General features: G+C 51.4%; 1 protein-coding gene across 1 annotated transcript; it reads left to right on the top strand.

Moving 5' to 3' along the window:
- Positions 1-2,665: 2,665 nt before the first annotated feature.
- Positions 2,666-24,077, top strand: CHFR (checkpoint with forkhead and ring finger domains). The gene is made up of 15 exons (XM_024739864.1): positions 2,666-3,382; positions 5,775-5,884; positions 6,770-6,829; positions 6,956-7,174; positions 7,559-7,726; positions 10,081-10,234; positions 11,029-11,346; positions 13,705-13,847; positions 17,514-17,630; positions 18,177-18,260; positions 18,704-18,774; positions 19,717-19,804; positions 21,532-21,639; positions 22,090-22,162; positions 23,321-24,077. The coding sequence occupies exons 1-15, from the start codon at positions 3,234-3,236 to the stop codon at positions 23,361-23,363; spliced, it is 1,905 nt and encodes a 634-aa protein (XP_024595632.1). The 5' UTR covers positions 2,666-3,233; the 3' UTR covers positions 23,364-24,077.
- Positions 24,078-25,528: the final 1,451 nt, after the last annotated feature.

The following is a 25,528-nucleotide window of genomic DNA, read 5'->3' as shown; positions in this document are numbered from 1 at the left end:
GAGTGCTGGGGGACTGGAGCCGAGCCGGGACCTGAGGGCGGGGGCTGGGCGAGACCGGGCCCACTGGGCTGTGGGAGGCTCCTGGGCGCGGCGCGTTCTGCTGCCCGGTTTTTCCGGTGGAATGGGCCGTCGTGTAACAGCTGCCGTTTATTCACGTATTGATCGGCCCAGTTACTTCTGCGTGTTTCATGCAGGTTATTTAATTTTCACTGCAACGTTATGAAGTAGGTGCAATAATTTATCCCCTGGAATGCGGTTTTCTCAAGGGTATTACTACCCAAAGCATCTTCTCTGACCTTAATGGAGTGAAATTAGAAATAAGTTAGCAGAAGGAACACCGGAAAATCCACAGATATGTGGAAATTAAATAACACTCTTAACCCACCAGTGGGTCTAAGAGGAAATCAAAAGGGAAATTAGAAAATACTTTGAGATAAATAAAAATTTAATGTACCAAAACTTAGAGGATGCAGGTAAGCAGTGCTCAGAGGGAAATTTATAGCCGTAGGCAGCTACATTTAAAAAAAAGATCTCAAGTCCCAGCTCCTAGAATAGAGCTGCTCAAATATTTGTTGATGTAATGAACGTGGGAAGCTACGGCCTTGAAGAAAGTCCTGTAACTAGTGAGAGGAAGAGCCCTCCCCCGCCCCCCACGCTTGCTGCCTCTAAACTCCTAGCGGCCATCTGATGATTTAACCTCCCTTGTAGCTTTCCTACTGGGAGTGAAGTGCACTGATCAGGCCAACAAAAATATTTCGTTTTTCTGCAAATTAGTAAGTTGTCACACTGACTTTATACTTTAAGCAAGAGATAATGAGAAAGATTAGTGTTTAAAAGCAAATGTTCTTTGGTTTCATTTTACCCATCATCATGTACCTGTACCGGTTTTTGGTTGGGGTTTTTTGGGGAGCCAGTCTTAAATCCCAATATCAAGTTCCTTTTTTTTTTTTTACAACTTTAAAAATATTTACATATCATTAGAAACTTTTCAAGATGTATTGTCTTTATTTGGTGTGAATGGAAGTTTGGTGAAGAGCAGAAGCCTGGAGACCACCACCCTCACGCCCCCTAGGCCACCAAGCATCACCACCACCGCATGACCTGCTTTGGGCCAATTTACCTTCCGGTGCCTTTGTAGCTACTTCATGGGGTCACTGTGAAGATTAAAGGAGATCCTGAGTGACGTGCTTAGAAGGAGCCTGGCTAAGAGTTAGCACTTAATGTTAGCCATTGTTGTTATAACACAACACTGTAGTATCATTTTACATGCTAATACAAGGAGCAAAAATGTGGTGTTGAGTTGATTCTTAATGGAAGTCCTTTCCTTGAATATATTAACCTTTCCAGCAAAACGTAGTTTGCCCGGGCTGCCATAACAAAATACCACAGATCACGAAGCTTAAACAGCAGAAGTATATTTCTCACAGTTCTGGAGTCTAGGAAGTCCAAGATCAGGGTGACAGTTTGTTTCCTGGTGAGAACCCTCTTCCTGGCTTGCAGGCAGCTGCCTTCTCGCTGTGTCCTGGCCTGCTGGACCAAGAGATCTTTGGCGTCTCCCTCTTATAAATGCCTCAGCCCTATCAGATTAAGGCCCCACCCTAATGATGTCATTTAACTTTTATCATTTACAGGCCTTCTTTCTAAATACAGTCACTTTGGGGGATAGGGTTTCAGGTTGTAGAACTAGATTTATTTTAAAACTATTGCACGCCTGCTATATACAAGGCCTTATTTTGAGGAGAAGGGAGAGATGAGTTGACGTGTGTGGAAGGATGCAGGGGTTCTCGCCTTCCCAAAGAGCTTCCCATTCTCAGGGAGTGGCAGAGATGTGTACCAACCATGGAGAGAGTAACCAACTGAACGACAAGCAGGGCAAATACCAACAGTAGAACTTTAGCAGAGGTATTTCGGTTCTCGGTTGGAATGCAGATGTTCAGGTGTGGAGAAGCCTAGTAAAACCCCACTCCAGTGACAAAGCCTGGTGACCAGCCTGGGTCTGGGGCTGCAAGGAGACCATCTAAGAATGCCGTCTAAGGGGAGTTACACTGTATTGCAGCACAGTCTTGGGTCTGGCTGCCTTCCCTTGGTTGGTGCTTTTGAGGTTCATCCTTGGCAGTTACATATATCAGTAGTTTGTTCCTTTTTGTTGCTGGGTGGTGTTCTGCAGTGTGTTTATTAATTCACCACCAGTTGACGAGTACCAGTACTGCTTCCCACGTTTGGTTATTAAAAAATAAAGATACTGTAGGGAATTACCTGGCGATCCAGTGGTTAGGACTTTGTGCTTTCACTGCCGAGGGCACGGGTTCAATCCCTGGTCAGGTAACTAAGATACTGCAATCCGCGGGGCGCGGCCCAAAATAAAATAAAGGTACTATAAACCTTAGTAGCTATGGTGCAAACCTGTTATAAGGAGATTAGTGACTCAGTATTAAAACACTCCTGAAAGCTTTTATTCTTTTTTTTTTTTTTTTTTTTGCCGTACGCGGGCCTCTCACTGTTGTGGCCTCTCCCGTTGTGGAGCACAGGCTCCGGACGCGCAGGCTCAGCGGCGGCCATGGCTCACAGGCCCAGCCGCTCCGCGGCATGTGGGACCTTCCCGGACCAGGGCGTGAAGCCATGTCTCCTGCAACGGCAGGCGGACTCTCAACCACTGTGCCACCAGGGAAGCCCACTTTTATTCTTTTGATTTAAGGAGAGAACAAAGCATTTGAGGGTTTTCCTCTTGGATTTGATGAGGGTATAACAATTGTATTGAGCTATAGATGCATCCCTCTTCTGTTTTAAATTTTCTTAAATGCGTACATGTGCCTATGATAATTTACTCATTCATATTTTCTGTGACTCTGTCATTGCTTTAATTTTGTGATGATTTATGAAACCTTAGGTTACACAGAAGATATTAAGGACTAAGATACTGAAGATATTTAATAAGCCCCATAGTTTTTTTAAAGTTCTGTAATACTTACCAGGCTATCTGCATATGCGTGCATATTGTAAAAATGTCACCAAGAAGCAGCTGATGTGTAGCTGGAGGTGTTGATGGCGCATATCCTCTAGGTAAGGAGGAGTCAGAAAGGTTCAAGACATAGTCCCTGTCCCTTACTTTGGATTAACACTTAAATGCTTTTTTAAAAGTTTCTTTGTACTTAATTAAGTGCTGTCTCCGTAAGTGGGTACAACATGGGTCTTGACTTCCAGCCGCATGCTTTGTTTAAGCAAAGGGCGGTATTATGCCCGGTACCCACGGTCGTATCCAGCACGCCCCCCTCACTGTTTTAGGTTGTGACCTTTCATTCCCCGGCAATAAACTGGTCTCTGGAGATCACTGTAAAATTATAGTGGATGAAAAATCTGGTCAGGTGTCGCTGGAAGATACCAGGTAAGCTCTTTCTGAACTTCTTTCCTCTTGTAGCTTCAGGAAGCCGACTTGAAGCCAATGAGTGCAGAGAAGAGACAAGGGCCTGCTTTCTATAGCTCAGTAGTCCGATAGGGTCTCCGGGTATTGGAAGATGTATTTTCTGGTTTCCAGGATGGGCTACTTAGTGACACTTTGGTGTCTGTGACCATTCTTAAATGTATTCAGGTTAAAGCAAAAATAGCTCAGAAATAAGACTTAAAAGGCAGTGATACATTTTGGGTTCTTGCAAACCTATTCAAGTTAGACTTCCCCAAATCAAGAAGTCTTTCTTTTTTATTATTATACCACATAAATAGTACATGAAAGTGAAAAGCTTTCCAAAATTCCACTCACCCACACAATACATACATATTTATTTTGTATTAATGAGATTATACTGTTATACTGTGTATCTATTTTACTTGGAATGTTTGCAGAGTGCTCATCACGTCCGTATGTCTAGGTCCATCTCGTCTTTTTCATTATTATATAATAACTTGTCAGCTCCCTTACTGATGGAAAGTTATTATTTTGACTTTTTCTTATTATAAATGACACTGCAGTGACTCTCCCCCAAAACCCTTTCCATTCATGTCTGATGATTTTCCTGGGGTAAGTTTATGGGAAGGAATGCTGGGTGGAAGGTGTGAGTGGCGGATGGCCATCCAACAGTGTGTTGAGAACACGCCTTTCCCACAAGGTGATTTTTTTTATTGTTGTGAAGGTCAAGTGCTGTGAGATTCTTTGGTAAGTAGCAGTTTGAGGGATAGAAGACCAGGAATTTGGTTTTATTAGGAAGAACGGATGCTGCTTTTCCTCCTCTGATAGGTAGCAGGTCAAGTCCTGTATTTCTCAGCACAATGTACAGTAACAGTGCTGGTTCCGGAGTCTTCTTTCTGCCTCAGGCCCTGGCTTTCCCACCCTGGCCACAGGATAGTATGTGCTTCCCAAGGCTGCTGTAACGATTACCACAGGCTCAGTGGCTAAAACAGCACAAATCTGTGATCTTATAGGCCTGGGTGGTCAAAGTCCATCTCAGGTCTCATTGGCGTCAGCTCCTTCTGGGGGCTCTAGGGGAGAAGCCATCCTCTGTCCTTTCCAGCTTCTAGAGCTGCTGCCTTCCTTGGCCGTGGTGGCTGGAGGGGCGGGGGTGTTCCAGGTGGGAGGAGCCGCAGGTGCAGAGGCCCCGAGGTGCAATCAGGAAGACCCTGACGTCCATGCTGGAGAGACTGGACGTTAGCCTGAGAGCAGTGAAGAGTCACCGAGGGGTTTAAGCGGAAAAGTGAAATCAGTCACCGAGGGGTTTAAGCGGAAAAGTGAAATCAGACTTCTGGGTTAGAAAGAGCTTGAGGAAAAAAAAAAAAAAAAAAAGAAAGAGCTTGAGGGTAGGTCGTGGGGAGAGCCTGGCAGAAGAGGCCGCGGCAGTGCTGCAGCAGCTCTGCTGGTCTCTAAGTGGGGCTTTACTGGGAAGGCAGCCCAGCCCTCCAGGGACCTGCCAGCTGTTGGTTGCAGGAGTTGGGACGGAGACAGCGTGACCGTGCAGCCTGAACTATTTCCTGCCTGGCCCTTTACAGAAATCTAAAGTAGTGGCAGTCTGCTCAGAGGGAAAGGTGACAACGCCTCTTCAGCACTGGGGGCCTTAGGAGTGGGGCCGTGGAGTTGGGGCCCGTGTGGACTGAGTGCCTGAAATTGGAAAGGGGCGGGGAGGGCTTGCTCAGTTGCCGAGTTTGGCTTTTGTCCGGTGCACTCTTCCCCTTGCCTGCGGGAACCCCTCCTCAGGGAGGTGCCTCCTGTCCCGCCTGACTGAGGTCCCGGTGTCTCCTGGCCGTGCCTTCCCATCAGGCACTGTGGTCCCTGATTAACTGGAGTGACTTCCCAGCAGCAGGGACCGCGCCATCTTCTCTTTGGTAGCCCTGCGTCGATTTGCTTTTGCCCAGAGCCCATGTCGTAGGAGGGTCAGTGCTCATGTGAGGAGTGAACTGAGCTGAGCCGTGGCTGCTGGAGCAGGGGTAGGCCTGTCGACAGAGCGTGGTGCAGAAGAGAGAGAGAAGAAGAGAGAGAGAAGAGAGAAGCTGGGAATCAGAGCACGTGCTGCTGGTGGGCGTCCAGGGCTCCACCAGGAGGAGAACGTGGGGCTGGCACAGCGGAGGCGTTAAAACACTTGACACACCATTGGGCTGTGAGTGGGGGGCAACAGGCAAGGTTCTTCTCAAGAGAATTGTAAGGTGGCACGAATATTTACATCATTCCTATGAGTGTTCTGTCATTTGCAAAGTGGTAGTATCGAACTGCTTTCCTACTGGCTGTAGAAAAGGAAAATTTTAACTCCAAGTTGTTTTAAGTAGGATAAATTGGATTTTTGTTGTCCCTACAGCACCAACGGAACAGTAATTAACAAGCTGAAGGTTGTTAAGAAGCAGACTTGCCCTTTACAGACTGGGGACGTCATCTACTTGGTGTACAGGAAGAATGAGCCAGAACACAGTAAGGGAGGGGGGGTTCCTGGGCTGGACTCACGGGTGGTGCAGCAGGGGACCCTGCCACAGCGGGGAAGCATTGTGGGAAGAGGCTGTTGAAGCAGGTATTTCCTGAAGGAATGTTAGTACTAGCTGCGTCCCCTTTTTCGTTCATGTACATTCTTGGTGTGGGTAGTGTCTGTTGAAGAATGGGAGTGTTGACCTCGTGGGCTGAGCCCCAGCCATTCTTCACAAATGCCACTGTGGCCATGAGCCACGGTCTCGATATGGTAGCCGGGGAGACGGGGTGCGGGGGGGCGGTGAGGAGGGCACCTGAGTGAGGAGAATAAGGCCTAGAATGGGGGCTGGAGGCCACGGACAGCTCTGCTTTGGGAGGCTTTACGGGAGACAGCAAAGGTTAGACGGGATATTCCGTGAGGGCTTTTCCAGCTCTGAGCATCTGCGCCTGTGTTGGCGGGAGAAGAATGATGCAGGACAGGGAGAGTTAGGGGAGTCCTTCGAAGGTTACCCTGGAAATAGGAAGAAGAGGGCGGGTATCCCCTAGACTGTCCTCAGCAGTCAAAGCCAGCCCCCGGCCACAGGGAAGGATCTTGTGTCCGGTCCTGGTGGTTTGAAATGACAAGACACAGGCTCACTCCTCCTCATCGCTTTGCTTGCCTTAGTCTGCCTCCTGACAGCGGATGGTTTTCTGAGGCTTATTTTAAGTTTGGTTCAGATGTTTTGGATCACTTGCTTTAAAATCCCTTAAACCGGCGGATGTGGTTACTAGCTGATAAGTCAAACTAGTCAACAAGGGCAAAGTGACCGTGAGGTGATGGGAGGGAGCAGAAGAGAAAGATGAGCTCTCCTGACGTGTGGCAAACGCCACTCCGGTTCGGTTAATTTCCTTCAGACGTGGCATACCTCTACGAATCCTTCCATGAAAAGCAAGGCGTAACGCAAGACTCCTTCGGTAAGTGAGATTTTCGCAAAGGAGCGGGTGCGTGCGTTGACTCTTCATCCGCTGGAATGTATTTCTGACGCAGCGGCTCCCCCTGCGCCCCGACTGTGTTATGCTCCTGCTTCTTTGTGCTTACAGAAGCTAATAAAGAAAACGTGTTCCACGTGACCAAAGATACCTCAGGTGCAGGGCGAGGCGACGACCCCCAGGATCCCCAGGTCCTGCCATCGCCACCCGCCACTCAGGTGTGCTTTGAGGAGCCACAGCCATCAACGTCCACATCGGACCTCTTCCCCACGGCCTCTACCTCTTCCATGGAGCCCACCTCTGCAGGGCTAGGGCCTCCCTCCAGCTCCGGTGAGATGGGGATCTCAGGGTGGTAGCTGCGTTGCCCTTTGTTCGCTAATCCTGCCCTGCATTGTTATGGAGACAGACAACCACTGAGGAGTTCAGAGGTGGTGTCAGGCATCAGGCTGTCAGTAGTAAGATTTCTCTAGGAGTAAATGTCTTGTTCCATCCCCAAGAGACAGGCTGAAGGCCAGGGACTACAATACTGTGGTATTCTTCACAGGTTATATATAATTCATATACTGTAAAAATCGCACAAAGTGAACTCTTCTGTTTGTTTTTTAACGACATCTTGGATTACCTGCGCCTGGTTTGAATCAGTGACGCTTTGAACTGCTGTCTCTTCTTCTGAGGCAGGTGAATCAGGATGTCTCTTGTTTGTCCCTCTCACAGGCTCGAGAGGTGCAGACGTCTCCCCAAAAGGGTGTGGTCCATCTGTGGCAAGTGATGAAGTCGCCATCTTCCCTTTGGCTCTCCCAGCAAGAGAGGGGGCGTCCTTTTCTCTGTCAGAACCCAAGGACCAGGAGGACTTGGAGCCCGTTAAGAAGAGAGTAAGAGCAGGTCAGAGTCCAGTGGTTGCGTGTAGCCTTGGCGCCCCGGCAGCACCGTCCCATCTGAGCCTGTTGGGGCCCCACCATCTGCAGAAGTCGGAGGACCCTGTCTTCAGCTGACACCTGTGGTACCTCAGCATCTTCCAGATGGCAATCTGGGCCTTTTCTTTCCTGTCTGCACCGTCGGGATTGAACTGTGTTTACTGTCAGGATATGCTCTTGGTCTGGAGACCACAGTCTGGGGTTGCAGCTCTGTCCTGATACAGCAGCCAGTTTTTAAGAGTATATTATCTTTAAGTGATAGTTTGAACCTTCACATTAAAGGTGATTTTGAGAAAAATCTATACTTTAAAAGTAAAAGTTAAAAAGATTGTAAAAACTTTTGGGAATGTTGTTGGGAGGACAGTAGCTGTGAGGCAGGCCTGAGAGCTTCCCCTGGATTGGGGCAGTGTGACAGGAGGGAGGGCCTCGGGAAGAAACTGCATTATCTGATGTATTGAGTGGAAAATTGAGTTGATTGGCCTGGGGAGGTGTGGGATGAGTCAGCAACAGGTACATAAAAATAAGTATGAAAATGGAGCCACTTTTAACTCTATGAGAAATGAAAAATTGTATAAGGAAGAAAATTATACTGTGTGAGCAGTGAATATTTAAGCATAATAATATAAATACAATATACTGAACCAATAATTGTGTTAGAATAATATTGGGAAGGAGACCCAGAGGGGCAGAGTCCTTCTCTGCTCTTATGATGTCAGGAGATGATGTCTAAAATCCATCAGCCTAAACGTAGCATGACAATTCAGAAACACAGAGGTCCGGACCAGAAGAAACAGAAGACACGAAAGTTGTTTCCCCAAAGGAGGGAGGGTGAAGCTGAGGACAGGCTGGGGCAGAGGGCTGCTGCTTTGGTTTTCTTTTAAATATTTGACTTTTTAAATTGTAAGTATTTTTTTAATTAAAAATAAATTTAATCTCTGATTATAAAAATAGTAAAACACACTGGCAGAAAAAAAAAAATTAAGCTCCTGGTAACATTTGAGGGTCTGTATTTTCCAGCACTTTCCTGTGTGCATATGGGTCACATTTTTTGTTTGTTTAAACAAAAATGACTTTACACACAAATGCTATTTGACACCTGGCCTTTATCTCTCACCCGTGTATCCTGAGTGTCTTTTTTATGCTGTTAACTATTGTAAAACAAAACTTAAACATACTGGATTATGAGACTTACCTTGAACCTTTGTAAAAATGCCTTTAAAATATAGTGAGGGAGTGGCCATCATCAAAAAATGTACAGACAATAAATGCTCGAGAGGGTGTGGAGAAAAGGGAACCCTCTTGCACTGTGGGTGGGAATGTAAATGGATACAGCCACTATGGAGAACAGTATGGAGGTTCCTTAAAAAACTAAAAATAGAACTACCATACGACCTAGCAATCCTTCTACTGGGCATATACCCTGAGAAAACCGTAATTCAAAAAGAGTCATGTACCACAGTGTTCACTGCGACTCTATTTACAATAGCCAGGGCATGGAAGCAACCCAAGTGTCCATCGACAGATGAATAAAGAAGATGTGGCACATATATACAATGGAATATTTCTCAGCCATAAAAAGAAACAAAATTGAGTTATTTGTAGTGAGGTGGATGAACCTAGAGTCTGTCATACAGAGTGAAGTAAGTCAGAAAGGGAAAAATGAATACCATATGCTAACATATATATGGAATCTTAAAAAAAAAAAGTTCTGAAGAACCTAGGGGCAGGACAGGAATAAAGATGCAGACATAGAGAATGGACTTGAGGACACGGGGAGGGGGAAGGGTAAGCTGGAACGAAGTGAGAGAGTGGCATGGACGTATATACACTACCAAATGTAAAATAGTGGGAAGCAGCCGCATAGCACAGGGAGATCAGCTCGGTGCTTTGTGACCACCTAGAGGGGTGGGATAGGGAGGGTGGGAGGGAGAAGCAGGAGGGAGGAGATATGGTGTTATATGTATACATGTAGCGGATTCACTTTGTTATAAAGCAGAAACTAACACACTGTTGTAAAGCAATTCTACTTCAATACAGATGTTAAAAAAACAAATACAGTGAGGGGACTTCCCTGGTGGTGCAGTGGTTACAACTCCGAGCTTCCATTGCAGGGGGCGCGGGTTCGATCCCTGGTCGGGGAACTAAGATCTCACATGCCCCGCAGCGTGGCCAGTAAATAAATAAGTAAAATTTAAAGATTAAAAAAAAAATACAGGGAGGACTGGGTCTCCTGTCCACAGGTTAAGACATCTGTAAAACCAAGAGATGGAGTGCACTTCCTCCATGGTCATGATGTTGAGAACGTGTCCCTTTCCCTTGCAGACGGGGAGCCCGCCCTGAACCTGCCCCTGGTCACAGACCCAGGCGGAGACCCCCACAGTACCCTCGACGTCAGAGCTGTGACCGTGAAGCCAGACAAGATGGAGGAGACTCTCACGTGCATCATCTGCCAGGACCTGCTGCACGACTGTGTGAGGTGCGCGCGCAGGGCCTGCGGGGCCGCAGACGGGGCTGGCCTCTGCGTCAGGCCCGCTGACGTTACCGTAGCCGTTCTCCTTGTGCGGCTGACGAGCTGAAAGCCGGGCCCGGTGACTGACGCTGCATAGGAGCCCGCGAGACGCGTGCAGTGGCTCTGACCTCAGTGGCGCCAGGTCCACATCAGCTAGAGCAGGGGAGCTGTACCGAGTGGCCAGCATCTCGTGGTTAAGGAAACATGGTAGTTAAGGTGGAGCGAAGGTGCCAGAACAAAGATCTCTCCTTGCTTCTCTGTGGGAACTTAAGAATTTGTCTGCAGTTTGGCTTAAATGCGGGTCTTTGCCACCCACACCCAGTGTCTCCGCTCTTCCCGTCCCTGGTGGCCCTGGCCTCCAGTGGTCCCTGGTCCTCCTTGAGCACAGATTGCCGCGTGGCCCCGGTCTCTTGTAGCTGGCAAGCACACAGATGAAGCAGTTGCAGCCGAACGCCGTGTTTTTGCGCAGGGACTGCTTCTCAGGCGGGTCATGGAAGGCAGGCGGCGTGCCCCTGCGTGAGCCGAGGTGCAGCCCCGCCAGCCGCAGGCCCCACCACGGCATGGGTGGAGCGCCCCAGAGCACAGGCCTGAGGCCCTGTGGAGTCGAAAGATCGGGGGGCGGGAGGCGGGGGGCAGTTGGCCCATTCTTCTGTTTTTACCCGAACCTCAGTCTGAGCAGGGCCACGTCCTCCTTCGGGGAAAGAGGCAGCATGACCCTGGGTCCCTGCTTCTCACACCCAGTGCCCGTCCTGTGCCCTCAGCCTGCAGCCCTGTATGCACACCTTCTGCGCTGCCTGCTACTCGGGCTGGATGGAGCGCTCTGCCCTGTGCCCCACCTGCCGCTGTCCAGTGGAGCGGATCTGTAAAAACCACATCCTCAACAACCTGGTGGAGGCATATCTGCTGCAGCACCCGGACAAGAGGCGCAGCGAGGAGGACGTGCGCAGCATGGCCACCAGGAACAGGATCACGCAGGACATGCTGCAGCCCAAGGTCAGGAGGGCCTTCTCCGACGAGGAGGGGAGCTCCGAGGACCTGCTGGAGCTGTCGGACGTGGACAGTGAGTCCTCGGATGTCAGGTGAGCCTCGTGGGGGCAGGGCGGGTAGGGCGGTTCTGACCGCTCCCCAGGACCTGCTGGTCTGGGCCGCTGCTGAGGTGCGACGCTGTGGCCCAGGTGACTGTGGTGAGGCTTGCTCACGGCCCTGCCTCCTGCGACAGCCCCTTTTTTTTGTATATGTGGAATATTTATTCTATTATTTTGTTGCTTATCTGTATATTTTTTCTAGTTTATTACGATATAACTAACATACCGCACTATGTAAGTTCAGGGTGGACAGCATAATGCTTTGGCTTAATTACTGTGAGAGGATCGCCACAGTAAGTGACACCCTTTTGTTTGCTGAGTCATCATCAAGTGCCTTGATTCACAGGCTGAGACAGACTCTGCAGAAGCGCACTCACTCTCTGTAGCTTGTCTAGTGATCATACGTCCTGCGCCGTAAGTTGCGGTATTTATCATCTGTTAGGATATTATTGTAGAAAAGCCACAGTCACCTGGCAGAGGGTGCAATCCTAGGAGACATTTTTTTTTTTTTTTTTTCGGTACGCAGGCCTCTCACTGTTGTGGCCTCTCCCATTGCGGAGCACAGGCTCCGGACGCACAGGCTCAGCGGCCATGGCTCACGGGCCCAGCCACTCCGCGGCATGTGGGATCTTCCCGGACCGGGGCACGAACCCGTGTCCCCTGCATCGGCAGGCGGACTCTCAACCGCTGCGCCACCAGGGAAGCCCTAGGAGACCTTATTTTATCTTCTGTAGAATGTTGGGGTTTTTTTCATAAATTTATTTATTTTATTTATTTTTTGGCTGCGTTGGGTCTTCGTTGCTGCACCCAGGCATTCTCTAGTTGTGGCGAGCTGGGGCTACTCTTAGTTGCAGTGTGCGGGCATCTCATTGAGGTGGCTTCTCTTGTTGTGGAGCACAGGCTCTAGGCCCACAGGTTCAGTAGTGGCTCACAGGCTCTAGAGCACAGGCTCAGTAGTTGTGGCGCACGGGCTCAGTAGTTGTGGCTTGCGGGCTCTAGAGCGCAGGCTCAGTAGTTGTGGCGCACGGGCTTAGTTGTTCCACGGCATGTGGGATCTTCCCGGACCAGGGCTCGAACCCATGTTCCCTGCATTGGCAGGCGGATTCTTAACCACTGCGCCACCAGGGAAGCCCTCTGCTGTAGAATGTTGATGTTTCCTGACTTGGAAGTCCAGGGTATGAATTTTTGTGTTGAGGCCATAAAATTTAAAAAGACAAAACCGCTCCCCCCTCCTCAGTTTATTATCTTTGTTTCTTTCCCCCAAACTTAGCACATAATGGTCAAGCAAAAAGAAAACCAAAAATCACTTTTGGTTTGTGTGAACATTTTATTACGTATTCATCTGGCCATACATATGTGTAGTCATACATACTTATCTTTTTACCGTTTATTCTTTGTAATATTTTGAATTCCAAACAAAGCTGCAGTGCATGGCCTGCATTTACAGTTCAGTGCACATGTCCAGTCCATTCTTGGAGATAAGTACATGGAAGTAGGATGCTCAGGTCAGGAGTCTCACTGAGGGGACGCCTTGCTGGACTTCTGGCATCTGTCATGAAATGCCTGTCAGAGAGTCCTGGTGTTGGTGCCCCACAGGGTATGCAGAGGGACAGCAGTGATCCCTGCGACACTCAGAGTAATGGGACAAACAGGTATCTTATTCCCATTTATATGTTTTTCTTACATATGAGGTTGAATGTCTTCAGTGTTTCTGCATTTTCTAGTCAGGTCTCGCCTGTCCTTCCCATTGGTGGCAGGCTTGGGCAGGCGTCCTCTGACTGAGATGAGGGGAGAGTCCGTGCGTGCCTTTCCTGCAGATTCTGTTTTACCGTCTGCAGATTTGAAAGCTCAGCTGAAGTGCATACAGCTGGGTGAAAGCCCCTGCTGACAGCGGCACCAGCCCTGGCGTGTTCTGCTCAGATTTTAACGAAAGGAAGGGTGTGCACTGGGCGGGCATCAAACCTGTGAGAGCGCATCCTGCCCAGTGTGGGGACAGGGTGGCTTTGCCCCCAGGGATGGCTCAGTGGGGCGAGGGGCAGGGAGAAGACATCTCAGTACCCCAGGAGTGGCCGAGGGCTCTGGGAACGTGCGGGAAGGGGGGCTGGGAGGTGGCGGGGAGGAGAGCCTGCCGACTGCTGCTGTGCAGGATGTGCGCCGAGCCATCCTTCCCTTTTGCACACACTGGGTGCAGCAGCTGGTGCAGAGCTGAGGTGCAGGCAGGACAAGGCCGGTGAGTGGGGATCTGGGTCTTGTCCCGTCACCGGGGCTGGGCCGTCGTTGCCACCACCCTTACACACGGCCAGAGCAGGTGTCTCCTCTTTCCTCCAAGCTCCGGGTTTTCTTCCCTTGCAGTCAGCCGTACATCGTGTGCAGACAGTGCCCCGAGTACCGCAGGCAGGCGGGGCGGCCCCTTCCCTGCCCAGGGCCCGGCAGTGAGCCAGGGGCACCACAGGCCCCTGGGGATGCACCATCGACGTCCGCCAGCATCACGACAGGTGAGACAGCCACACCTTCCGTGCTGTCCCGACCATTCGGGAAGTGGGTGGCACTTCTGCTGGCTCCTCTCTGCTAGAATGGCTCGTTGCTTCTCATAACCTGTTTGGAGCTAAGAAACCAGATAATTAACTTCATTTGTGGGCCTCGGCTCCTGGACACACCCGGGGACTCAGTCCTGATTTTAACACTTACCCCCTACCCCGCCCAGCCCACTACCTCAGGGCAGTCGGCATCCCCCGTGGTGCTCACACCAAAGCCAAAAGGACCATCACACACAGGCCCCTCCAGTGAGGGACTGGCCTCTTTCCAGCAACAGGACATGATGTCACCAGAGCCGCCCTGAGCTATCTGTTCGATGCCCGTTTCAGTGGGCAGGTTCCCAGGTGCCATCAAGAAAGGGAAGGTGGACACGTGGACTGTGGTTTGTGGTCCTGCGCTGTAGGGCCTGGCCTCTCTGCCACCGTCAGCCTGAGCCTGTCAAGAGGCCACTGACCTAAGGATTGCGACCCAGAGCCACGTTCTTAACCATCTTCCACGATGCTGTGCCATGGCTCTTGGGGGCTTCCTTGTAGGCCCCTCAGGTAGGGATGGCTGGGGCAGCGTGTGGAAGGCCCCACTGGGACCGTATTGCAGTGTGCACAGGCAGAGCCTCGTGCGGTGCGTGAGTGACAGGGGGCCGGGCCACGTGGACACAGCTCCTGGTCCAGGGTCTGCCAGCAGGGACTAGAGAAGTCGCTTTACTATCATGTGGGATCTTCCCGGACCGGGGCACGAACCCGTGTCCCCTGCATCGGCAGGCGGACTCTCAACCGCTGCGCCACCAGGGAAGCCCTAGGAGACCTTATTTTATCTTCTGTAGAATGTTGGGGTTTTTTTCATAAATTTATTTATTTTATTTATTTTTTGGCTGCGTTGGGTCTTCGTTGCTGCACCCAGGCATTCTCTAGTTGTGGCGAGCTGGGGCTACTCTTAGTTGCAGTGTGCGGGCATCTCATTGAGGTGGCTTCTCTTGTTGTGGAGCACAGGCTCTAGGCCCACAGGTTCAGTAGTGGCTCACAGGCTCTAGAGCACAGGCTCAGTAGTTGTGGCGCACGGGCTCAGTAGTTGTGGCTTGCGGGCTCTAGAGCGCAGGCTCAGTAGTTGTGGCGCACGGGCTTAGTTGTTCCACGGCATGTGGGATCTTCCCGGACCAGGGCTCGAACCCATGTTCCCTGCATTGGCAGGCGGATTCTTAACCACTGCGCCACCAGGGAAGCCCTCTGCTGTAGAATGTTGATGTTTCCTGACTTGGAAGTCCAGGGTATGAATTTTTGTGTTGAGGCCATAAAATTTAAAAAGACAAAACCGCTCCCCCCTCCTCAGTTTATTATCTTTGTTTCTTTCCCCCAAACTTAGCACATAATGGTCAAGCAAAAAGAAAACCAAAAATCACTTTTGGTTTGTGTGAACATTTTATTACGTATTCATCTGGCCATACATATGTGTAGTCATACATACTTATCTTTTTACCGTTTATTCTTTGTAATATTTTGAATTCCAAACAAAGCTGCAGTGCATGGCCTGCATTTACAGTTCAGTGCACATGTCCAGTCCATTCTTGGAGATAAGTACATGGAAGTAGGATGCTCAGGTCAGGAGTCTCACTGAGGGGACGCCTTGCTGGACTTCTGGCATCTGTCATGAAATGCCTGTCAGAGAGTCCTGGTGTTGGTGCCCCACAGGGTATGCAGAGGGACAGCAGTGATCCCTGCGACACTCAGAGTAATGGGACAAACAGGTATCTTATTCCCATTTATATGTTTTTCTTACATATGAGGTTGAATGTCTTCAGTGTTTCTGCATTTTCTAGTCAGGTCTCGCCTGTCCTTCCCATTGGTGGCAGGCTTGGGCAGGCGTCCTCTGACTGAGATGAGGGGAGAGTCCGTGCGTGCCTTTCCTGCAGATTCTGTTTTACCGTCTGCAGATTTGAAAGCTCAGCTGAAGTGCATACAGCTGGGTGAAAGCCCCTGCTGACAGCGGCACCAGCCCTGGCGTGTTCTGCTCAGATTTTAACGAAAGGAAGGGTGTGCACTGGGCGGGCATCAAACCTGTGAGAGCGCATCCTGCCCAGTGTGGGGACAGGGTGGCTTTGCCCCCAGGGATGGCTCAGTGGGGCGAGGGGCAGGGAGAAGACATCTCAGTACCCCAGGAGTGGCCGAGGGCTCTGGGAACGTGCGGGAAGGGGGGCTGGGAGGTGGCGGGGAGGAGAGCCTGCCGACTGCTGCTGTGCAGGATGTGCGCCGAGCCATCCTTCCCTTTTGCACACACTGGGTGCAGCAGCTGGTGCAGAGCTGAGGTGCAGGCAGGACAAGGCCGGTGAGTGGGGATCTGGGTCTTGTCCCGTCACCGGGGCTGGGCCGTCGTTGCCACCACCCTTACACACGGCCAGAGCAGGTGTCTCCTCTTTCCTCCAAGCTCCGGGTTTTCTTCCCTTGCAGTCAGCCGTACATCGTGTGCAGACAGTGCCCCGAGTACCGCAGGCAGGCGGGGCGGCCCCTTCCCTGCCCAGGGCCCGGCAGTGAGCCAGGGGCACCACAGGCCCCTGGGGATGCACCATCGACGTCCGCCAGCATCACGACAGGTGAGACAGCCACACCTTCCGTGCTGTCCCGACCATTCGGGAAGTGGGTGGCACTTCTGCTGGCTCCTCTCTGCTAGAATGGCTCGTTGCTTCTCATAACCTGTTTGGAGCTAAGAAACCAGATAATTAACTTCATTTGTGGGCCTCGGCTCCTGGACACACCCGGGGACTCAGTCCTGATTTTAACACTTACCCCCTACCCCGCCCAGCCCACTACCTCAGGGCAGTCGGCATCCCCCGTGGTGCTCACACCAAAGCCAAAAGGACCATCACACACAGGCCCCTCCAGTGAGGGACTGGCCTCTTTCCAGCAACAGGACATGATGTCACCAGAGCCGCCCTGAGCTATCTGTTCGATGCCCGTTTCAGTGGGCAGGTTCCCAGGTGCCATCAAGAAAGGGAAGGTGGACACGTGGACTGTGGTTTGTGGTCCTGCGCTGTAGGGCCTGGCCTCTCTGCCACCGTCAGCCTGAGCCTGTCAAGAGGCCACTGACCTAAGGATTGCGACCCAGAGCCACGTTCTTAACCATCTTCCACGATGCTGTGCCATGGCTCTTGGGGGCTTCCTTGTAGGCCCCTCAGGTAGGGATGGCTGGGGCAGCGTGTGGAAGGCCCCACTGGGACCGTATTGCAGTGTGCACAGGCAGAGCCTCGTGCGGTGCGTGAGTGACAGGGGGCCGGGCCACGTGGACACAGCTCCTGGTCCAGGGTCTGCCAGCAGGGACTAGAGAAGTCGCTTTACTATTCTCTGGGCTGCCCTTCCTTTATGGGAAATGGTAAAAAACCTTCATGTGATCTTTGAAATCTTGCTACAACTACTGAACCAGGAGATAACTTCGGTCAGTTTTCAATCTATTTAAACTTCTTAGTTTGAGCGGTAGACCGTCACTTGGCTGTAGGAAAATAGGCCTGAGTTCTGTCCGGGTTTTCTTGTAGGTCTGTGTCCTTGTGCATACCTTACAGCTGCCCCTCTAGGTGCGGTCTGAGCCGCTCTTGCTGCCCGTGTGCTGGTGGCACCAGCCTGAGCGTCCTATCTGTTCCACAGCCCAGGACTACGTGTGTGCCCTGCAAGGAAGCCACGCCATATGCACCTGCTGCTTCCAGCCCATGCCCGACCGGAGGGCGGAGCGCGAGCGGGACCCCCGCATCGCCCCCCAGCAGTGTGAGTGAGGGTGTGGGTGTGCGCCGTTTCCCTGGCGCCCCTCCCCACCTCGAAGCCGCTCCTGTGTGTCCTTCCAGTTCAGGTTTCAAGAGTGTCGTGGACTTCTCTGTGTGGTGTGAAGTAGGGGCGCAGCTGTTTCCACCTGCATCATCAGGTGTCTCTGCGGGACCACGTTGAATAATCTATCTTTTCCCACTGGTTGATAACCCCGCCCCCGTCATACACTAAGTTTACACACACGGGGTGCTCTCTTTCTGGATCTTGTATCTGACGTGTGTCCCCACAGTAGTTCTCCAATGTGTCATTTTATTCTATTCTATTCCATTCTATTCTGTTCACTGTGTGGCTTTCTGGACCTCAGATCCCTGACTAGGGATTGAACCCAGGTCCAAGGTGTCACTTTAAAGTCTAATGGATTAACTATATGGTGCTTTAATTTACAGTCTTTGGATCACTATGAAAATCGAGCTTGTCATTTATTTACCAGTCCCTTGAACCTTCTCCTCGCTGGATGGCGTGACCGGTGCTTGTGCTCTGTGTCCGCAGGTGCCATCTGCCTGCAGCCCTTCTGCCACCTGTACTGGGGCTGCGCCCGGACCGGCTGCCTCGGCTGCCTGGCCCCGTTCTGCGGTAATGCCGGCCCTGCCGTCGATCGCCGCCATCTTCCCCTGTTCTCTTGTGCGCTTGAGGCCAGTGCTGGGCTGGCCGTGTGCCTGAGGAGGGAGAGGCCACGTTGGTCACCATGAGTTGGCCCCTTTCCCTGGTGGTCTGCGTAGGTTTGCGAGCATCAGTGAGGGGGACGCTGAGTCATGCACGAGGACCACCCCCACTAAAAAATCGTATCTGGACTTCACGACCCCAGACCAGGGGCTGCACAGACTGGCTGTTTCTGGGGGGAGTGGAATGGAAGTCCTTTTACTTTTTCTCTGTTTGAAGTTGTACTTTGTCATGGAACTTTTTATTCTTTGTAGACTCCATAATGAAGGAAATTTGGTTATCTTAACTGTTGGGTGAACGGTGCTTTCGTAAAGTGTGTATGAAACGGATAACACTGCTTCCCTCCGTCCTGACAGAACTCAACCTGGGCGACCGGTGTCTGGACGGGGTGCTGAGCAACAACAACTACGAGTCGGACGTCCTGAAGGTACAGGCGCGGCGAGGCCAGCGGGAGGCCTTCCAGGACCCGCCAGTGACCTCATGACTCTGCACTTCTGACTAGTGCTGCCACTGTGTCTGCTTATCCCTGTATTCCCCCCAAATAGGTATTCCTCCACACCCGCCACACAGGAAGCCACAGGACTTGTGTCCCACAGTTCCAGCTCCTGCTCGGCCTGCGCGGAGTGGGGCAGGGCGCGGCCGGCCCTCGGGGGGAACCAGGACTGCCCCTCGCTCTCTTCCCACGTTGCAGGGGGCAGCCGGCTTTTAGAACTTCAGTGCTTAACGTGCACATCAGTCCCTTGCCAGGAGCCTTGCCTTCACCTGGATCATGTGCGGCATCGGCCGCAGGGTGAATGGCAGGCACCTCAGCACGGCGGTACTCAGGCTAGATGTCCACAGGGCGCCTTCTTGTAGGTTTGCACAGAAGGAGCCAAGCAGCTCCACGTGTCTTGAGGGCAGAGCACAGATCCAGACCCTGGCTTCCTTGTCACGTGGTCATGGGCCTTTTCTGCACTGTGGCCACTCCGGCCAAGGTTAGGTGTCTCACTGCTCCTGTGCTGGGAATGTCTTTGCAGAATTTCAGAGAGAGTGTGGTACCTCTTACGCTCGAGGTTGTAAAGCTAGCCTGCCTTTTGAGACTCAGAAGAAGCACCTTGGACAAAAATCTTGTGCAGTAGTGTGTGGATGTGATACCACGTCTGTCCCAGGCCTCCTGGTCCGCGAGGCTACCTGGGCCGTCCGGGCTGTGGTCCTGGAAGCAGGCCCCCTAACTGCACGCAGTGCTCGCCCTCTGCAAGTGCCCACCACGTTTAGGTGCTTGGCTTTACCCACCTTCCAGGGCCTTTTATGAAATGTCGATCCTTTTTGCCATTTTAGTGTTTCTTTCTCCAAGCTTGTATTTCTTCTCTTGCCCGTTTCCCTGTTACAGAATTATCTGGCCACCAGGGGTTTGACGTGGAAAAACATGTTGACTGAGAGCCTCGGGGCTCTACAGAGGGGAGCGTTCCTGCTGTCTGGTAAGCCTCGTTGTGCCTGCTCTCCCGCACCGACAGTGGTGCTTTCCAGGGCAGCTCTGCCTCTGGTGAACCAGCCACACCCGCCAGGCCACATGCTGGCAGTACTGCTTGTCGGCTTTCCCTCGCTCACACCTGCGACCTCCGCCCACCCTGGCAGACACACACAAAGGTCCTGCTACTCTTGGGTTTCTTTTTTTATGTTGGGTTTGAGTCGACATGACATATTCTGGAATCTTTTCTCGCACAGGGGAGGGAAGGGGCACAGCTGGAGAGGTGTTGGCCCTACCGCCTGTCAGCGTTGACATCCTGGGGCTGGTTGTTCCCAAACCCTTGCGGTCCTTGGTGCCTGTCCCTCAGTGCATGGGTGACTCAGTGAAGGCTCGCCCCCTTTCCCAGGGACACCCAGTGCATTGTGAAGTGTGAATTTTTGTCACTAAGGGAGGGTGCAGAAAAATCAGCAAGTGATTTTTTTTTTCCTAAGACATGAATTATTATGAAAGACTTGAGAGGTTTGCTGGGAACCCTTCTAAGCTGTTTTTGGACACATTCTAGTGAATGTCTTCGGTTTTCTCTGCTGCGACGGCTCTGTGTGGTTGGGTCTTAAGTCCTTATGCTTTTTAATGGCTATTTTTATAAGAATGACGTGGTTCACAAAGAAAATGTAAGTGGTACAAGGAAGTCTGAAGGATAATGTGAAAATCATTAGAAACCCACCGCCTAAAAATATACCCAGTGATAATACTTTCACGATCACCCTTCTAAGTACATGTACCCATGTGTGTGTATAATTTGTATGAATGAAATCCTATCAGATATGCTTTTAGTAAGCTATTCACTCACCAATATATCTTGGACCCTTCCTATGTCACTAAAGATCTATACCGTGATTGTTAGTTAGCATCCTGATACCATCGTTCATGTAGCCAGTTCGTTAGCAAAGAATATTTCAGTTGTTTCCAGCTTTTCACTGTGTGAAACAATACTGAAGCTGCCAAGCACGCAGTCCTGTTGGTTTAACAGTTGTACCCTTAGGATAATAAACAGGGCTGCTGGAGGCACGGTTGAGGTGTGCCTGGGGCCTGAGGGCCAGCATCCCCTGAGCCCATCAGCTGCGTGTTTGCCTTCGAGGCCTTGTAAATATGAAAGAGGCAAATGGTGAGGTATCATTGTTTTATCTGCCATATTTGATTATTAATGAAATTGAAGATCTTTTTGTTTTACGGGCCATTTGCTTGTCTGTGTCCTTGGTCCATATTTATGTTAGGCTATTTGAACTTGGGAGGTATGGATTTGTGTGATATCTTTGTTAATTAAGGGTACAGCACATTGTCATTTGTGCTGAAAATACGTTCTCTGCTATTGCATTAGTATTTCATTTTTGTTGTACGTGTTTCCATTGTGATGTTTAAACTGTAGGCAGTCACATTTACAAATCCTTTCCTCTGTGCCGTTCGGTTTTCATGTTGTAGTTGGAAATAGCTCAGGAGAAGAACATTCATTCCTCTTAGTACTTTTCTAGATTTTTTTGAATATTTGAATTTTTAATCCAGGTGGAATTATTTTACCGTAAGGAAGTAAGTTGGTATCTAGGTTGGTTTTGTTCTCGTGTTCCAAATGTCCAGCCCTTTGTCTCCGGCCAGTCTGTGGATCATGCACTGGTCCCCCAGCAGTTTGCAAGGCCGCGTCTATTTTGCCGCCGTGCTTGTAAGAGGCTGTGTTCCTTCTAGATTACAGAATCACCGGGAACACCGTGCTGTGCTACTGCTGTGGCCTGCGGAGCTTCCGCGAGCTGACCTACCAGTATCGGCAGAACATCCCTGCTTCTGAGCTGCCGGGTAAGGAGACCCCTGCCCCTACCCCCACCTGGCCCACAGCTCAGTTCTCTTTGCATTGGCTCCCACTCTCCTTTGCAATATCTAGATAGCCTGTGTGGGCCTTTGCCTGTGTTCTTAGCGGACGTCTGTGTCGGCCAGGGACACGGGCGGGTCTCAGGGCCGTCCCTGCCTGGTGCCTGCTCAGGCTCTGGGTCTCTGAAGCAGGTTGCTAAAACAAGATGCCCAAAAAACGTCCTACGGGCAACCGGAGTCATCTCATTTCTAACCTGGGTTTTCAGTTGAACCTTTTTTTCCATTCCTGGAGAACAGTGCACGGCAACGAGCTGTGAAGTGTGACGAAGCGCTGTGCGTTTGAGCTGCAGTGTCTCTTTGGCCTTGGCTTAAATTCACGAGGCTGGGTCTGTGAGTGTGGTACGTGTGTCACACGTGTTCACTTTTTTCTCTCCCTAGTGGCCGTAACGTCCCGTCCTGATTGCTACTGGGGCCGCAACTGCCGCACTCAGGTGAAGGCCCACCACGCAATGTGAGTGCGGCACGGGGGCGGGGGCCGGGCCGGGGCTGAAGGAGTCCCCTGCAGAGAGGCAAACCCACGCTTTCCCTACAGGAAGGTGCTCTTCTTTAAGCGTTTTGGCCAAGTTGATATCGCAGCTTTTAGGGATGTGCGTGAACTAGTCAGCTCTCTACTTATAAACTAATTTAGTTGTCATGCTTTTATAAAGTCACATAGTATATATCAATAAAAAATCATCATTTAGACACTCTGCTTTTCTGTTATCTCATTTCATGAAACATTGGCATACAAACGTTCACCTCCCGCTCCACCTCTATGTGTCCAGCGCACAGGCGGCCATCCCCAGCCCGCACGTTCAAGGTTTAGCACTTTCCGAATCCGTGGCTGAGGTCACTGAGAACTCCCACCCTGAGCCACGCCGCCGTGCACCTGGGTCTCCCTTTGGTGCCGTGATGGCTCGCAGGCTCTCGCTGGGAGTGTCCCATGGGGTCTTTAGAGGCTGTTCACGTTGATGTGCGCGCTGCCACGCGCGGTGGCCCACGGGAGCAGGCTCGCCTACGCTTTCAAACTGTAAGGGAAGCAATCACATAAATGAGTCCTGAGGATGGATGCTGTGTGGGGCAACTGTAACCCCAAACAGCCCCTTGAGGCTCAAGCGGAAGTACTTGAGAGAGCGCCCCTGGCTTAGAAGTCATCATGAGGGCTCCGGAAAGGCAGCTGCCTCTGAGGGAGCGATTTGGCGGAATAAAAGGCTTGCTTTGTATGCGAGCATTAACTGTGTGGAAGAGACCATTTTATTCTAAGAAAAGAGATTTCAGCAGTAACAGGCTAACCTTTCTCAGTAAACACTTGGGTCAGGGCAGCAAAGATACAGTCGTCTTCTTGGAGAGGAGGTGGCGGCGTCAGCCCCGCCAGGTCACCCGCAGTGCCTTGGGGATGCTTTGAATCTCTGGGAATTACCTAAATGTTCCACTTACATTTTAAAATTTAAAAAAGGAGAAAAGAGGCTGCGTTTGGGGCTAGTTTCTTTGATGGTATGAGAGACAAGCCCTTGCAAACCCCCAAGCACAGCGTTGCTTCTCCTGTAGCTCCCCCAGGCGCAATTCAGAATTCCTTTGTTGAATGTGTCTCTGATGCCCTCTTGTGTATTTCACCGTTGTCTCCCTGCAGGAAATTCAATCACATCTGTGAACAGACCAGGTTCAAGAACTAAACATCCAGGGAGGCAGCCCAATGGCTTGGGAGTATTGCCGGTCAATGACGGTGTCTCGGAAAATACTGAATACAGACGCTTTAAGAGCATTTCACAGTGCCCCTCAGGGGACGCTGGGGGTCTCTGCTTTGGGCACTCTGGTGCGACCTTTCTCTTGTGGAGTGAGACCCTCTCGGCGAGAACTCCTACCAGTGGCGCCCAGAGCCCTGGGCCAGAGCAGGAGCTGTCGGCCGTCCCCTCCTGTTGAAGACGACCACGAGGTTTGCTCTCTGTACCTTTCGCACAGCCACGGTCAAAGCAGACGTCTCTCTTCAAGAAAAGTGCCCTGGGAGAAGAAGGGGAATTTGTCAGAAATGCTGTGCTGTTTGAGGGAAGGGAACAAAGTTTCCAGCTGGGGCGCACACAGCGGCTGACCTGTGCACTTTCATAGGTTTGGTGCTCATCTCCTAATAAGACTTAAATATCGCAAACTGTAGCACAAATGATATAACTTATAATTTACAAGTTGACTAAAATGGGAGATAGTATGATATTTGAAAGAATAAGCATATGTTTCTGTTTATAAAAGAAAAATCATCAGACGTCCAGGGACCCCAGCTCCAAGGGCATGATTGGGTCACTGCCACGCCGGGCTCCTCAGCACAACTGCAGCCCTGCCAACCTGTCCCGCCTTCTTCACTCCTCTCCTGCGGCTGGGGCCGGGGTGGCCCAGGAACCTGGTTTTTCCCCGGCCTGCCAGTAGCAGCTTCTTCCCACCGAGAGCTTCCACAAGTCCTTGCCCTTTCCGCCTGCTGTGGGTTTGCCGTGTCATCTGGAATAATACTTGAAATTTTATTGTTTAAAAAAAAAAAGTTTTTTATCAGTTGTTGAAATCACCCGTTAACGTTTGTTTGCAAAATTGTACCTTTTTTGCTTCTTCTCAGGAATACGATTTTCAACTTTGTGTTGCTCTTGATACAGACTCTGAGAAGCAGCGCTCCGTGGAAGAAGGCCTCCTTCCTGCGTTCTAATAAACAAGCCGTGTCTGTTTCTCTCCCCGGCACGTTCGTTCGTGTGCTGGTTGTGATGTGCTCCCTCCTGTCACGGTGGGACCGGCTGCAGGCGTCACTGGTTACCTGCTGACTAACAAAAGAGTCCATCCGGGGGCTCTACTTGGATTAGCCTCGCAGGCCCTGCAGGCGCGTGTGACCTGGGGTCAGGGCCCGGGTCTGAGCATTTGGGAAAAGGCACGGGTTCCCTTGGATCCGCCAACCCTGACTTGGTCCCAGGTTGAAGGCACGGCTTTGTGTCTAAGCCCCGGCCTGGCTCGTGCGGGCATGAAGCTGCCCTCCACGCTTAGGACCTTGACTCATCACCCCCCTTCGCTTATGACCCTGACCCCTCCCTCAAACTAAGAACAGAGACGCAGGCCCCGTAGCAGATGTAGCAGCTTTCTTGGCCAAGGCTTAAACACGCAGCCTTCCATGGGCTACGCCGGATCCGTCACCGAAGGGCAGGGCATGCACCGCGTCAGACTGCTGGTCCACAGTGCCGGCCCGACTGCAGTGGAACTTGGATTCCTCACTTCTGACAAGCACACCAGGGTCAGAACGGAGCTTGTCAGCTCTGACCTGAGGCAGGAGCCCGGGCCGGGGTGGTGGTTCTCCAGGCTTGCTGACAAGCTGTTTTACAGGGCGCACCGTGCGGTGTTTCTGCGACTTTTCTCTACTTCCTGTTCCGTGACACACACACCCCCGCCCCCTGCCACATCCAGCCCACAGTGGGTTGGAGCCTGCTGTGTGCTCGTGTCCTGGTGGCTCAGCTCGTGCCCGATGACTCCCGTGTGCTTGTGGCCGGCTCCTTGGGCCCAGCCCGCGTCCTCGTACAGCCTTGCTCAGCCCATCCCCAGACCCGTGTCCCTCTTGGGCTCCTGGTGCCCCCGTCAGACGGGCTGGCCCTGCCTGCGCTTCCCATCTGCTGGGCATCCTCCAGGGGCTGCACACTTGCCCTTCCTGGCCTGTGGGTTCAAGCTCCCAGGCAACCACCTGGAGTCCTCTTCGGGCCAGCCTCTGTCAGCGCTCCTGGTGTGACCAAGGACTCAGCAGGTCATCTTAAATACCTCATAGTTAACAGGATTGGAATCACAGGCCCAGATCTGAGAGCCCCAGCATGACATCGGTGGATCT

The sequence above is a fragment of the Neophocaena asiaeorientalis genome, unplaced genomic scaffold (genome assembly GCF_003031525.2).
Source record: "Neophocaena asiaeorientalis asiaeorientalis breed wild unplaced genomic scaffold, Neophocaena_asiaeorientalis_V1.1 scaffold757, whole genome shotgun sequence".
In the NCBI taxonomy this organism is placed as follows: domain Eukaryota; kingdom Metazoa; phylum Chordata; class Mammalia; order Artiodactyla; family Phocoenidae; genus Neophocaena; species Neophocaena asiaeorientalis.
This window is presented reverse-complemented; position numbering and strand designations above follow the sequence as displayed.

Coding starts and splice junctions, on each gene's coding strand:
- CHFR (XM_024739864.1), top strand. CDS start 3,234: ATGCCCGGTACCCACGGTCGTATCCAGCACGCCCCCCTCACTGTTTTA. Junction 7,175..7,558: donor AGGGCCTCCCTCCAGCTCCG/GTGAGATGGGGA, acceptor TCCCTCTCACAG/GCTCGAGAGGTGCAGACGTC. Junction 11,347..13,704: donor AGTGAGTCCTCGGATGTCAG/GTGAGCCTCGTG, acceptor CTTCCCTTGCAG/TCAGCCGTACATCGTGTGCA.